Source organism: Eleutherodactylus coqui, chromosome 2 (genome assembly GCF_035609145.1).
Source record: "Eleutherodactylus coqui strain aEleCoq1 chromosome 2, aEleCoq1.hap1, whole genome shotgun sequence".
NCBI classification, from domain to species: Eukaryota; Metazoa; Chordata; class Amphibia; order Anura; family Eleutherodactylidae; genus Eleutherodactylus; species Eleutherodactylus coqui.
Genome location: NC_089838.1, coordinates 298214864 through 298231220, shown reverse-complemented (window position 1 = coordinate 298231220; position 16357 = coordinate 298214864). Strand labels below are relative to the sequence as shown.

Below are 16357 nucleotides of genomic sequence, written 5' to 3'. Positions count from 1 at the left end.
ATTACACATAGGGGTAGTTATAGGGGCTGCGTGGTAGACGTTACACATGGTCCTGGTACGGTGGGACCTAATGTGACTCAAAGACCCCTTTGCCACATATCAAGCATTATAAATGATGGGGTCTGGCAGCTTCAAACGATATCTCTACTATTAGCACATATGGAGCGACGAGGGCTCAACCAGTCAACCATTCAACTCAATTTGGTATACCAGATTTTTTTAGATAGTTTTACATCGTAGAGAACTTTTTCTGCCGCCCCTCACTTCCATACATTTTTTTTATTGGTGGGTTCAAAAACCTCTTATATATGTCATCCGCAAATGTATCATTCTGCTTGGACAATCTGTAACTCGTAGAAGTATCGCATTGTGACCCTCCCGCCTTCACTTACCTTCTGCATCCTTGGAGATCCCTTGCTAGATCTTCTGCAGTCCGCAGCCTTGTGTTCTCCCCAACGACTGCAAGCAGCTGCAGAGAACAGAGAGAGGACAACATTACTGAAGAGTTAGTCAGCAGAAAGCCAGCAGATCGGCAGGCGGGGGACGGAGGAGGAGGAGGAGAGTCCTGCTGGAGAGGACCACAACAAGGTTCATATAGAGGAAGTTATAGGGGACAACATTAACCCCTTAAGGACCAGGGCGTTCTGCTCCAGAGGGACCCGATACTTTTTAGGGATTCTACCCATGTGCTGGTTTTACTGCTCTGTTGTTTTTCCTTCAACTACCAAAATAATTTTTGCTGCATTTGTTTCCGTAAGATATAGAGCTATTTTTTTATATCCTTTTTCACTAACTTTTTTCCTTTATTTTTATTAGGGGTAAAAAGCTAAAAAAAACAACCCTATTTAAATAGAAATTATAGTTTATTTTTAAAATTAGTATATTTACGCTAAAATTAAGTATGGGAATGGGTTCCTCATTTTGTTTCAGGCATCTTGATTAGAGATGAGCGAACCTACTCGTTTCGAGTAATTACTCGACCGAGCACCGCGATTTTCGAGTACTTCCGTACTCGGGTGAAAAGATTCTGGGGGTGCCGGGGGGGTGGGGGAGGCGTGGCGGAGCGGGGGGTAGCAGCGGGGAACAGGGGGGAGCCCTCTCCCTCTCCCCCCCACTCCCCGCTGCAACCCCCCACTCACCCCCGGCGCCCCCCCCAAATCTTTTCACCCAAGTACGGAAGTACTCGAAAATCGCGGCGCTCGGGTGAAAAAGGGGCGTGGCCAAGTAGGTTCGCTCATCTCTAATCTTGATATATCATTTGTATAGTCTCTGATTACAGGCTGAATATGGCAAAAGATTTGGCGTTGCCCATGGGTTGTTTTCATATATATGAATATATTTATTTATTTTTTTAATTTTGTTTTGTAATTTTTTTTAAACTTATTTTTGTAACTATTTCTTTTCACATCTGTGACCCCCATGGCATCATATAAGACCTCTGGGGGTCATTCACATTGTCTTTTTTTAATGATTTGACACCTTCCCACTGTAGCTGGGGCATTCATAGGAGCAGCATCCATAGGAGCCCCAGTTACAGGGGAAAACATCCCCCCTGTAGGGACAGTAGTCACTAACATAGCTGATCTGGGTCTGCTAGGACCCTGCAGCACTGCTGTGGCAGAGGGCAGCTGTTGTTGGTCCCGTGATCAGCGTGTCGAATAGGGGGGATAATACTTCCGCTTTCTCTCTTCACTACATAGCACTCATTGAGCACAATGTACCCTGCAAGAGAGAAAGCAGAAGTGGTTAAAAAACGCTTCTGCTTTCTTCTCTGGTGCTACATAATCCCACGCAATATTTTTACTATCACCGAGATTAAAGCCCAGGACCAAGCGCTGCATAATTACTGTGCTTGATCCTTAATAATGCAGCATATAGGCAGTATACATAGATGTGTGAATGGTTTTATGCACTGCAGGATTTGTGGGAATTCTAGGGGTTAACTGGGTAAGAAGTGGAATGTCAAGTAGTTTACATGAGCACAGAGTGAGTGGACTCTACTCTCAGATATGTTTATGGCTTTTACTATAAGTGTTTGTCCATCAACTTTTTCATCGCTGACCACGTATTTACTCATGCTGACTACTTCAGATGGATGAGAAATTGCCTTCTATGTTGAACTAACAATAGCGTACTTGGCATGGATGAGATACATGATGGCGTGGCGCATGGGCTGCGGAGCATGGATTTCAATTTTGGGCCATGGCTCCTGTAAGAGAGAGAGTAAAACCCAATTGCAAAGTTGAAGAGTAGCACGTGAGAAGCAGAAATCCAATTTCCGCGTCTCTCTAAATCCCAGGAGACCTCTGAGAGTACTGGAAGTGGCCTCCTTCTCCTACAATAGCGGCAGATCATCCAGCATGTCATCCACTGTCATCTGCAGGAGATTCAGGTACAGATAAACATTGAGAGTCCCTGAAATGGACAGGGGTCCAACAACGGCTCTATGCATGCATCGTAGCAGAAGGAGGCCACTTCCAGTATGCTTACCTTACATCAGTCATAGCAGAGGTCCCACAGGACTTAGAGAGACACAAAAAGTGGATTTCTCCTTCTCACACGCTACTCTTCAACTTTCGAATTGGGTTCTACTCTCTGTCTCTTACAGGGTCCATAATACAAAATTGATATCCATGTCCCGGGGCCCCCAGGAGCTCATATCCCATACTATCGTGTAGCGCATGTATGTCTTCCAATTCAAGTACACTGTTGTTATTTCACTATAGGACACCAGTAGGAAGATATGGTGCTGGATAGCAACCACCCAGGCTCATATCCACATAGTCCGGAGCGTGGATCCTGCGTAGTCAGGGAATAGTAGATATGATAAAGGATTATCCAGCTCATTGATCAGTAGATAAAATTCTTCATTGGAGACCATTAAAATCCAACACGTCCTTACCCCTACTCCTAACTTGGTATAAGGTTGGGTAAAAAAATTGTATAGTATATTGTTCGATATGTTGACTGCTTTGCCTACCCTCGTGGGTTTGGAGGACTCCTCATCTAGTATATATAGAATGTGTTAGTATTCATCAAGGAGAAAAGTTATTACTTATCCAACATAAAAATGATACAGGACGTTTCAATCAGGTGGTTTGCATATGCTGCCTGTCGTTCTCATATTGGATAAAGACCATTTGATAACTTGGTTGGATATTGTGTCTTTCTGTATATTCTGGTAATTAAGTGTCCATGATGGCCTCCTGGACTTTGCAGAGTCATATCTGTGTTTAATCCTTGAAAGGTACATAATAAAAGTGAGTGTGTTGTGGACTGACCTACTGTATATGTACTTTACATGGTAACCTCATTTAGTGTCTGATGTTGGTGTAAGGGGGTGCCCCACACCAGCCCTTACAATGCGAGCAGCTCTGCCACTCAGAGTTCGTTGCCAACAGCCGCATGGTACAAATGCCAGATGGTGCAATTTTGTAGAATCCAAGATGACCGAGGGGTCACAGAATACAAGAATTAGCCATACACAGTGTGTAAGGCCGCGAGATGCCACAAACGTGGAAAAGTTTGGTATTTACTATGTTGATGGAGATGTAGTGATTCAGTTGGGGTTCGAGTACTTTGCCTTTCCAAAAAAGCTAACGTTGTGAGACCTCTGGTTCAAGTTATTGTGCAACGCTCAAGTGCCGAAATCTCCTTTGGAGCAAAAATTATATGCCAGTTTCAGTTCAGAAAAAGCTTACTTCTATGAAAAAAAAATCTATCCTTCATCTCCGTCTGTTAGCTACTGGGCCACCCCGAAACTGCGTCACGCCACTACCTACAACCCTGGAGGAGAATCGGTCTACTACATCAGAAACAAGCCACCGCAGATATATATGGAGCAACATTTTTGCGAAGTCTGTTACTTGTGACAGGCTTTATAGTGTCCGTAACTTCCAAGAAAAACTATAAACTACCAATAGATCAATGCCATTTGTCTCCACTCCACTACTTCTTAGCATGATAGACTCTGTGTAGTTTCTTCAGCGCTGGGGCTGCTTGTCAGATGGAAGGGATGATTGTTCAAGGCAGGATAATTAAGTAGTCTGGTTACTATGAATCATTACACAGTCATCCTAGTAAAGTCAAGTTGACTATTTCAAGATCTGGATATAAAAATCATATATAGGTCACTCCGCTCTGTGGGTTTTTGGTACTTTTCATGCAAACGAAAAATTATGCAACATCTGCTAACATTTGTTTTCAAAGAAGGTTTCAGCAGTTACAAAAAACTTCTCATCCTCCCTGCTGGGATTAAAGAGTTCAGGACAATGGCTGAACAACAAATAGTAAAGCGTTGTCCAGTGCAGGCAATCTCTTTTTGCAAAAGTAATATGATCATAGAGTGTCTGAATGTGTAGTGTTCAGTTTCCCTACAGCACCCCCACAGGGGAAATGAAGCATTTCACATTTCTAATTGAAATCAATCTAATTGAAATCAATCTCTCTCCCTCTCCCCCCCCCCCCCCCCCCACTCACCCACGGCGCCCCCCGAATCTTTTCGCCCGAGTACAGAAGTACTCGAAAATCGCGGTGCTCGGGCGAAAAAGGGGCATGGGCGAGTAGGTTCGCTCATCTCTACTGCAGAGCTTTTACCATATCGCTAAGCCTTCTGAGCATGGCGCTAAGTTATTGGCAAGGACCAGAATCTTTTGACAGTTGGGTCCACCGTGGCCATCCAGGGGTTAACTCTCCTCGCTCTGGGTTGCCAAAGTTGTTTCTAATGAACTCATTAACTACTTTGTTCTTCTTGACATGACTGTGTCGGTACATCCTATTCTGCCCGGGTGCAGTTTTGTGCACGTACCAACCTGCCATAGCCTTCCATGCTCCCGATTACACGTATTGCGCAAAACATGTATGTAATACAGACTGCATCGTGTTCTATCTTGGCACGCGTACACGCCAAGATAGTGCATGGAAATCAGTGGCCTGCAGCAAATATGCAATGTCATTGGGTTCTTGCTGTGTGCTGCGAGACTATGATATGCGGGCGGCATGCAGTAAATTAGACAGCCTTAAATTAAGTCACACGAATGTATTGTCGCAGCCTATTCGCGCGTGGGTTTTGCACGTAATACGCTGTAACAACCCCCATAGGTGTTGACGCTCACACGAATTGCGCAAAGTGCATGAGAAGAAATTGAAGCATGTTCTATCCAGTATTTCGCGTGCATACACGTCAAGATAGTACATGGTGATTGCATACTTGCTGCATGACGTGCGTATGTCTTTCGTGGGAGTGGCACGCAGCGAGATACACTTGTGTGAGCCCGGCTGTGGTCTTAGGACTTGAGTCAGGCCTTGTCTGAGTATCTATGCAGTTGATCCTTGGTCTGTTCCCAATAACTGCTAAACCAGGTCACCTTCTTTTACCTAGTCTGCCCAATGACCCGCACAGCTCTGCTACTCAGTCCAGTGATCTGCCCGGCTCTGCTTCATCAGCCTGTTACCTGCCTGTCTTGACTACATCATCACTACTAAGCCTTGCCTGACCGTCTGTGCTGCGAGACGCACCGTATTCACGGATCCTAGGACACACGAAACAACAGGGCCAGAGATAAGTGTCCTAACAGAATACAATGCCCGCTTGTCTCCGCTACAGGCGCCATCATCAGCATCTTGTGGTTGGCGATATCATCGTGTGACTCACAGTGAAAGTGTTTCCAAAAAGGTGTAATTGTCTGTGATGGTAAACGATACCTGGATACAAAGATCCAACTCATACAAGGAACCTGTCTCACATTACCGCTGACGGACTGATACATCATCTGCTGTGAACGGCCATTAATTCTGCGCCAGACGCGAATTCTTACACATAGACGAAAAAAAATGAGTTGCAACGTGGAAGTGAAACGTCCAAAATAGGATCATGAGTAACAATTTCCTTCCTTCTGAGGATCAGGACATCAGTCATACGGGTGCCGGTCGTTACAGGCAACCTGCAAATGACAGGAGGAAACGCTGAGGGATCCACGTGGTCCTTGGGGTTTACTCGCCTATACAGTGATATTGTCTGATTTATTTACCCTTTCCTGTATACCGTGTGCGGGTAACTAGTAGCAGGACCCCTGGCTGGAAAAGGTTGTTTGCTGCCCTGTATTTAAATATTCTGCCCAGAGCAAAGTGGCATCATTGCATCCCCCTGGCATTCCGCACCGTGGGGGAGGCCGCATGGCTCCTTCAAACTTTGTCCGTACTTCTTCCCAGTGATGGAGGATCTGTGTGTTACCATACTGACTCCCAGGGTTGAATCAGTTTGTTTACAGCGTGATGACCTCCCACCGCTGATAAGGGTTATCTGACTCCCACACTGATCACATCCAGTATCTCGCACATACACCAGCCAGTATCCCGCACATACACCAGCCGCACCAGACTGATATCAAGAAGTCGTAGAATGCAATAATATGTACTGCAGTATATTGTATTATGGGGGGCTGCGTGTCTACTGGAAGATGATATATTTACTATACATTTCCTGCTTTATCAACTGTGTTCTATTCACTGATATACAGAGCTGAGAACAGTCCTATTATGTATATGTACACACCGGAGACTACGTCCTACACACAAATAAACAGAGCGGGGAACAGTCCTAATATATATATATATGTAGATTCTCCTCACTATATACACATAGAGGTGAGGTAGATTCTCCTCAGTATATACACATAGAGGTCAGGTAGATTCTCCTCAGTATATACACACAGAGGTGAGGTGGATTCTCCTCAGTATATACACATAGAGGTGAGGTAGACTCTACTCACTATATACACATAGAGGTGAGGTAGATTCCCCTCAGTATATACACACAGAGGTCAGGTAGATTCTCCTGAGTATATACACATAGAGGTGAGGTAGACTCTACTCACTATATACACATAGAGGTTGGGTAGATTCCCTTCAGTATATACACATAGAGGTGAGGTAGAATCTCCTCAGTATATACACATAGAGGTGGGGTAGATTCTCCTCAGTATATAAACAGAGAGGTGATGTAGATTATCCTCAATATAAACACATAAAGGTGAGGTAGATTCTCCTCAGTATATACACATAGAAGTGAGGTATATTCTCCTCAGTGTATACACAGAGAGGTGAGGTAGATACTCAGTATATACACACAGAGGTGAGGTATATTCTCCTCAGTGTATACACAGAGAGGTGAGGTAGATACTCAGTATATACACAGAGAGGTGAGGTAGATTCTCCTCAGTATATACACATAAAGGTGAGGTAGATTCCCCTCAGTATATACACATAGAGGTGAGGTAGATTCCCCTCAGTATATACACATAGAGGTAAGGTAGATTCTCCTCACTATATACACATAGAGGGGAGGTAGATTCTCAGTATATACACAGAGAGGTCAGGTAGATTCTCCTCACTATATACACATGGAGGTGAAATAGATTCTCTTCAGTATATACACATAGAGGTGAGGTAGATTCTCCTCACTATATGCACATAGAGGGGAGGTAGATTCCCCTCAGTGTATACACAGAGAGGTGAGGTAGATACTCAGTATATACACAGAGAGGTGAGGTAGCTTCTCCTCGGTATATACACATAGAGGTGAGATAGATTCTCCTCGGTATATACACATAGAGGTTAGGTAGATTCCCCTCAGTATATACACATAGAGGTGAGGTAGATTCTCCTCACTATATACACATAGAGGTGAGGTAGATTCCCCTCAGTATATACACATAGAGGTGAGGTAGATTCTCCTCACTATATACACATAGAGGGGAGGTAGATTCCCCTCAGTATATAAAGATAGAGGTAGGGTAGATTCTCCTCACTATATACACATAGAGGGGAGGTAGATTCCTCTCAGTATATACACATAGAGGTCAGGTAGATTCTCCTCACTATATACACATAGAGGTGAAATAGATTCTCTTCAGTATATACACATAGAGGTGAGGTAGATTCTCCTCACTATATACACATAGAGGGGAGGTAGATTCCCCTCAGTATATACACATAGAGGTGAGGTAGATTCTCCTCACTATATACACATAGAGGTGAAATAGATTCTCCTCAGTATATACACATAGAGGTGATGTAGATTCTCCTCACTATATACACATAGAGGGGAGGTAGATTCCCCTCAGTATATACACATAGAGGTGAAGTAGATTCTCCTCACTATATACACATAAAGGTGAGGTAGATTCTCCTCACTATATACACATAGAGGTGAAGTAGATTCTCCTCAGTATATACACATAGAGGTGATGTAGATTCTCCTCAGCATATACACATAGAGGGGAAGTAGATTCCCCTCAGTATATACACATAGAGGTGAGGTAGATTCTCCTCACTATATACACATAGAGGTGAAATAGATTCTCTTCAGTATATACACATAGAGGTGAGATAGATTCTCCTCGGTATATACACATAAAGGTGAGGTAGATTCTCCTCAGTATATACACACAGAGGTGAGGTATATTCTCCTCAGTGTATACACAGAGAGGTGAGGTAGATACTCAGTATATACACAGAGAGGTGAGGTAGATTCTCCTCGGTATATACACATAGAGGTGAGATAGATTCTCCTCGGTATATACACATAAAGGTGAGGTAGATTCCCCTCAGTATATACACATAGAGGTGAGGTAGATTCCCCTCAGTATATACACATAGAGGTAAGGTAGATTCTCCTCACTATATACACATAGAGGGGAGGTAGATTCCCCTCAGTATATACACATAGAGGTCAGGTAGATTCTCCTCACTATATACACATGGAGGTGAAATAGATTCTCTTCAGTATATACACATAGAGGTGAGGTAGATTCTCCTCACTATATACACATAGAGGGGAGGTAGATTCCCCTCAGTATATACACATAGAGGTGAGGTAGATTCTCCTCAGTGTATACACAGAGAGGTGAGGTAGATACTCAGTATATACACAGAGAGGTGAGGTAGATTCTCCTCGGTATATACACATAGAGGTGAGATAGATTCTCCTTGGTATATACACATAAAGGTGAGGTAGATTCTCCTCAGTATATACACATAGAGGTGAGGTAGATTCTCTTCAGTATATAAACAGAGGGGTGATGTAGAATCTCCTCAATATAAACACATAAAGGTGAGGTAGATTCTCCTCAGTATATACACACAGGGGTGAGGTAGAGACTCCTCAATATATACACAGAGACGTGAGGTAGATTCTCCTCAGTATATACACATAGAGGTGAGGTAGATTCTACTCACTAAATACACATAGAGGTTAGGTAGATTCCCCTCAGTATATACACATAGAGGTGAGGTAGATTCCCCTCAGTATATACACATAGAGGTGAGGTAGATTCTCCTCACTATATACACATAGAGGTGAGGTAGATTCCCCTCAGTATATACACATAGAGGTGAGGTAGATTCTCCTCACTATATACACATAGAGGGGAGGTAGATTCCCCTCAGTATATAAAGATAGAGGTAGGGTAGATTCTCCTCACTATATACACATAGAGGTGAAATAGATTCTCTTCAGTATATACACATAGAGGTGAGGTAGATTCTCCTCACTATATACACATAGAGGGGAGGTAGGTTCCCCTCAGTATATACACATAGAGGTGAGGTAGATTCTCCTCACTATATACACATAGAGGTGAAATAGATTCTCTTCAGTATATACACATAGAGGTGATGTAGATTCTCCTCAGTATATACACATAGAGGGGAGGTAGATTCCCCTCAGTATTTACACATAGAGTTGAGGTAGATTCTCCTCACTATATACACATAGAGGGGAGGTAGATTCCCCTCAGTATATACACATAGAGGTGAAGTAGATTCTCCTCACTATATACACATAAAGGTGAGGTAGATTCTCCTCACTATATACACATAGAGGTGAAGTAGATTCTCCTCAGTATATACACATAGAGGTGATGTAGATTCTCCTCAGCATATACACATAGAGGGGAGGTAGATTCCCCTCAGTATATACACATAGAGGTGAGGTAGATTCTCCTCACTATATACACATAGAGGTGAAATAGATTCTCTTCAGTATATACACATAGAGGTAAAGTAGATTCTCCTCACTATATACACATAAAGGTGAGGTAGATTCTCCTCAGTATATACACATAGAGGGGAAGTAGATTCTCCTCAGTATATACACATAGAGGTGATGTAGATTCTCCTCAGTATATACACATAGAGGTGAGGTAGATTCTCCTCAGTATATACACATAGAGGTTATGTAGATTCTCCTCAGTATATACACATAGAGGTGATGTAGATTCTCCTCAGTATATACACATAGAGGTGAGGTAGATTCTACTCAGTGTATACACGTAGAGGTGAGGTAGATTCTCCTCACTATATACACATAGAGGGGAGGTAGATTCCCCTCAGTATATTCACATAGAGGTGAGGTAGATTCTTCTCAGTATATACACATAGAGGTGAGGTAGATTCTCCTCAGTATATACACATAGAGGGGAGGTAGATTCTCCTTAGTATATACACATAGAGGTGATGTAGATTCTCCTCAGTATATACACATAGAGGTGAGGTAGATTCTACTCAGTATATACACATAGAGGTGAGGTAGATTCTCCTCACTATATACACATAGAGGTGAGGTAGATTCTCCTCACTATATAGACATAGAGGGGAGGTAGATTCCCCTTCAGTATATACACATAGAGGTGAGGTAGATTCTCCTCACTATATACACATAGAGGTGAAATAGATTATCTTCAGTATATACACACAGAGGTGAAGTAGATTCTCCTCAGCATATACACATAAAGGTGAGGTTGATTCTACTCAGTATATACACATAGAGGTGAAGTAGATTCTCCTCTGCATATACACATAGAGGTGAAATAGATTCTCCTCAGCATATACACATAGAGGTGAGGTAGCTTCTGCTCAGTATATACACATAATGGTGAGGTAGATTCTCCTCAGTATATACACATAGAGGTGATGTAGATTCTCCTCAGTATATACACATAGAGGTGATGTAGATTCTCCTCAGTATATACACATAGAGGTGAGGTAGATTCTACTCACTACATACACATAGAGGTGAGGTAGATTCTCCTCAGTATATACACATAGAGGTGAGGTAGATTCTCCTCAGTATATATCCATAGAGGTGAGGTAGATTCTCCTCACTATATACACATAGAGGTGAAGTAGATACTCCTCACTATATACACATAGAGGTGATGTAGATTCTCCTCACTACATACACATAGAGGTGAGGTAGATTCTCCTCAGTATATACACATAGAGGTGAGGTAGATTCTCCTCAGTATATATCCATAGAGGTGAGGTAGATTCTCCTCACTATATACACATAGAGGTGAAGTAGATCTCCTCACTATATACACATAGAGGTGATGTAGATTCTCCTCAGCATATACACATAGAGGGGAGGTAGATTCCCCTCAGTATATACACATAGAGGTGAGGTAGATTCTCCTCACTATATACTGTGAGACAGTGACCGGCAAGGTGCTGGAGGGAAGGTATATCCCGCCTAGGATGCTCTCCTATGCTGCCTTGGGGAGCGCTTGGGCAGATGCGTGCCACCGAGCAGCCTGGGCTCGGTGGAGGAAGCCGGCAGTTTAGTGTTAGTGGCATTAAGCCACTAACACGTTGTAGTATGTAAGTTGCTCCAAGCCACATAATCCGGGCCGGCTTTTCCTGGAGTGACCAAAGTGAAGGGTGGGATGGTCACTCCCACGTACCAGGTGGGGCTGGTACCAGGCCATATAAAGCCTGGGCCTACAGGGCCAGAGGGAGAGCTGAGACCTTTGCAGGTCTGAGAGTCCTGGCTGGCTGTGTGCAGGAGCTATTTGTTACCAGTGTGTAGACAGGGACGCTACATGTATAGTAAGTGCTCAGACGAGCAGGATTTATGTTATGTTTGCCTGATGTTAAGGCCTGTATTTTGCTTTTGTTTGCTTGGAAATAAACCCAGGCAAAGCCTGGACTAAAGACTTAATCCTATGTGTCACTGTCTCTGACTGCTTATGCCCAGGTTGCTACCGATCCTAAACGCTAATCCCTCACAATACACATAGAGGTGAAATAGATTCTCTTCAGTATATACACATAGAGGTTAAGTAGATTCTCCTCACTATATACACATAAAGGTGAGGTAGATTCTCCTCAGTATATACACATAGAGGGGAAGTAGATTCCCCTCAGTATATACACATAGAGGTGATGTAGATTCTCCTCAGTATATACACATAGAGGTGAGGTAGATTCTCCTCAGTATATACACATAGAGGTGATGTAGATTCTCCTCAGTATATACACATAGAGGTGATGTAGATTCTCCTCAGTATATACACATAGAGGTGAAGTAGATTCTCCTCAGCATATACACATAGAGGTGAAATAGATTCTCCTCAGCATATACACATAGAGGTGAGGTAGCTTCTGCTCAGTATATACACATAATGGTGAGGTAGATTCTCCTCAGTATATACACATAGAGGTGATGTAGATTCTCCTCAGTATATACACATAGAGGTGATGTAGATTCTCCTCAGTATATACACATAGAAGTGAGGTAAATTCTTCAAATATATACACATAGAGGTCAGGTAGATGTGCCTAGTGTAGTGCAGAGTGTTAAGGCATGCAGACCTAAGCTCTCGCTCACGATCTGAAGGTTTCAACTTTAATCCCGCATGGTTCAGGTAGGCGGCCCAAGGTTGACTCAGCGTTCTATCCTTCCGAGTTCATTAAAATTAGGACTGAGCTTGGTGGGGGGTAATAAATAAATTACCTGAAAGCGATGCAGAATAAGTTGGCGCTACACAAATGACAAGTCCCTTTCCCTTCTGCTTTCCCCCACAGAATATACACATAGAAGTGAGGTAGATTCAGGAAATATACAGAGCGGAAAACAGTCCTATTATGTATACATACATCGGAGACTACATCCTACACACTGATATACAGAGCAGAGAACAGTCCTATCTATATATATAAAGACGAAAGCCCTCACTGACTCACTGACTGACTCACCACTAATTCTCCAACTTCCTGATGTCGTAGAAACAGGAAATATGGCACAAGAATAGATTATGTCCAAAATAGGAAAAGTAAACAGATTATTCAATTCTAGTGCAAAAGAATTAGCGTCCAAATTTTACATACGGAATCTAATTCTCTTACTTCCCGGTGGCATAGAAACTTGAAATTTGGCACGAGCATTGATTATGTCATGAATAGGAAAAGCTAATGGGTCCCAAATCGATTATTCAATTCTAGCCCAAAAGAATTAGCGTCCAACTTTTACCTACGGAATCTAATTCTCTTACTTCCCGCTGGCATAGAAACTTGAAATTTGGCACGAGCATTGATTATGTCATAAATAGGAAAAGCTAATGGGTCCCAACTAGATTATTCAATTTTAAGCGCAAAAGAATTAGCGTCCAAATTTTACGTATGTAATCTAATTCTCTCACTTCCCGATGTCATTTTATATAAGGGAAACGTGGCATGGTTACCTCCACGTGGTGTTTCCTGGGTAACGCAAGAACCATGCAAAATGGTGAACATATTTTTTTCCTCGGTATCTCTAAAGTAACCACGACTTCATATGATTTATCACCAGATAAATGCTAGCACCAAATTAACTCGGGCGAAGCCGGGTATATCAGCTAGTTTTATATATATATATATATACATACACACACACCAGAGACTACATCCTAAACACTGATATACAGAGCGGAGATCAGTCCTTTTATATATAAATGCCGGAGACTACATCCTATACACTGATATACAGAGCTGAGAACAGTCCTATTATATATATATATATATATATATATATATACACACACACACACCAGGGATTAATATACAAAGCGGAGAACAGTCCTATTATATATATATATATATATATATATATATACACCCCGGAGACTACATCCTATACACTGATATACAGAGCTGAGAACGGTCCTATTATATATATATATATATATATATATACACACACACACACACCAGGGATTAATATACAAAGCGGAGAACAGTCCTATTATATATATATATATATATATATATATATATACCCCGGAGACTACATCCTATACACTGATATATAGAGCGGAGAGCCATCCTATTATATATATACACATACAGGAGACTACATCTTATACACTGATATACAGAACATTTGCATATATATATATTTCTCATCCTCATTGGATGGTTTCCAGTAATCATCCCTGATATACTTGCAGCCTGGCAGTTGGATAGCTGCGGTAGGTTCAGCGCCCCCTAGTAGTTACGGTAGTCGCTGTGACTAGTGAGCTAGCACTCACCTCCGCTCCTCGTCTGCTTCAGAAATGTGAAGAATTTGATGCCTCTTCATTCTTTATAAGGCTGATCGCCGGGCTGGAGAGTTCCCTGTCGTGGGGGAACGTGTGCTGACATCACTAATCTCCACCCTCAGCTCAGCGTGACCTCACAGGATCAGGACTCTGACATATTTTAATAAGAATATTATTACAATTCCCCCTGCTGGTTGCTTTTCATTTTTTGCTGAATAACCGGAAACCTGGTGCTACCCTAAGGAAGAAGATAAGACAATACGGTTGGCAGCTAGCTGCGCTCTTCTGTAAGACAGCATAACACTGCAGGATTCTGGTCAGTAAAAGTGGTAAATGAGATTTAACACTGATAAATGTGCGGTTCTGCACATGGGCAGAGGACTAACATGTCACCATTACACACTAAATGACATGGAAAAGGACTTGGGGATTTTAGTTAACTGTAAGCTTAACTGGAGCAACTAGTGTCAGGCAGCTGCTGCCAAGGCAAATAGAATGATAGGGTCCATCAAAAGAAGTCATGGGGCAAATTGGCTTTTTTCCTCATTGGAGTTTTTATTGCCTTCTTTTGGATCAACATTGGGGCTTAAATAGGCTGACCTGGATGGACATATGTCTTTTTTTTAGCCTTGCACACTGTTACTATTTTAGTGCACTTGTTGTAAAAAGCAAACCCTTCCCTCGAAGAAGTTGTCAGAATGGAATCAAACTTTCTCTGTGTGATTGTACCATTGCCATAAGTGATTACAATATCAGAGCAAATGGATCATTTATTGTGGAGATCGGACCCCTTGTAGGGAGGCTCTAGTATGCTGTTGTACCACCTTTAGCTTGGGTACAAGATGTGATACGGGTGGGCATGGAGGCTCTAGTACCCTGTTGTACCACCTGTAGCTTAGATGCAATATGTGATACAGGCGGGCATAAAGGAATATAGGCTCCTTATAGTGTTCTGCAACATATCACTCCAAATTTGCTGTAACTGAGCCTTTAGATCATGCAGACTCATAGACTGTTGAAGTTGGCAACCAATATGGTCCCATGAAACAGTTGGAGCTGTTCGCGCTTGTCGAACGATCACACAATCTTCTCTGCTGGTGGTCTGTTGAGGGTGCCCTGGATCCGGTTGCCTTGTGTGTATACCTTCACACATCCACTATTCCCAACACCTCCTAACAGTCTGGTCAGATGCTCCTCTCTACTGGTGGTCTGTAGGGGGTGTCCTGAGCCTGGGCACCTTCTGTGCCCTCACACATCCACTGGTCCCAACACCCCCTAACAGTCTGTTCAGACACTCCTCTCTACTGGTGGTCTGTAGGGGGCGTCCTGAGCCCGGTCACCTTGTGTGCTCTCACACATCCACTGGTCCCAACACCTCCTAACAGTCTGGTCAGAATGGCTGGTGAGGGACAATTCATCGATATGACTATCCAGCTTCTCACATCCCAATAATGCGCCCCCCTCTGGTAACGGGGTGAAATCTCTTCTCTGCGTCGTAGAGGCATCTAGTGGCCAACAAGCTCCACACAAGTGGAAGAAGAGGTCACTACACACAAGAGCCTTTTAGATCCTCAGGTGATAGGTCCGCTGTCCTGAGATGGAACTGCAGGACGAGTTTAGCAGCAAAATGACAACTTATTCTAGAGTTTAGTTTGCAACAGTAGTTGTAAGGCAAACGTGTAAAGAAAAGATTTGCACCTCTTCTGTTTTTAGGACCCACTCTCAATGGTCTAAAGCAGGATAAAAGTTTGTATTGTATTAGCAGGTGTAGTGGAAAAATAACATGTATAACATAGTGACAGACTATGTGGCAGCAAAGGGACCCTTTGAGTGGGGGGGCCTAACCCTGCTTGGTCCTATCTCCCTAGCTAGTAGTTGCAAAAATCCCCTCTACAGGGGAGATATGGTGCTTGTGAGCAAGTGGGTAGTGAACTGCACCAAGAGTCATGGAGCGGGTGAGGAGAGGGAAACGCACAGCAGGCACTTCTTTCCTGGTTAACAAA

General features: G+C 42.8%; 1 protein-coding gene across 1 annotated transcript in view; it reads right to left on the bottom strand.

Annotated features, from left to right (window-relative positions):
- The window catches only part of PLAT (plasminogen activator, tissue type), a 38063-nt gene extending 23607 nt beyond the window's left edge, over nucleotides 1-14456 (bottom strand). The window contains exons 1-2 of the mRNA XM_066593408.1: nucleotides 14346-14456; nucleotides 393-469 (exon numbers count right to left, since the gene is read on the bottom strand). Coding sequence (XP_066449505.1) covers nucleotides 393-401 — 9 coding nt within the window. The 5' untranslated portion in view covers nucleotides 402-469; nucleotides 14346-14456. The remainder of the gene's footprint in view (nucleotides 1-392; nucleotides 470-14345) is intronic.
- Nucleotides 14457-16357: the final 1901 nt, after the last annotated feature.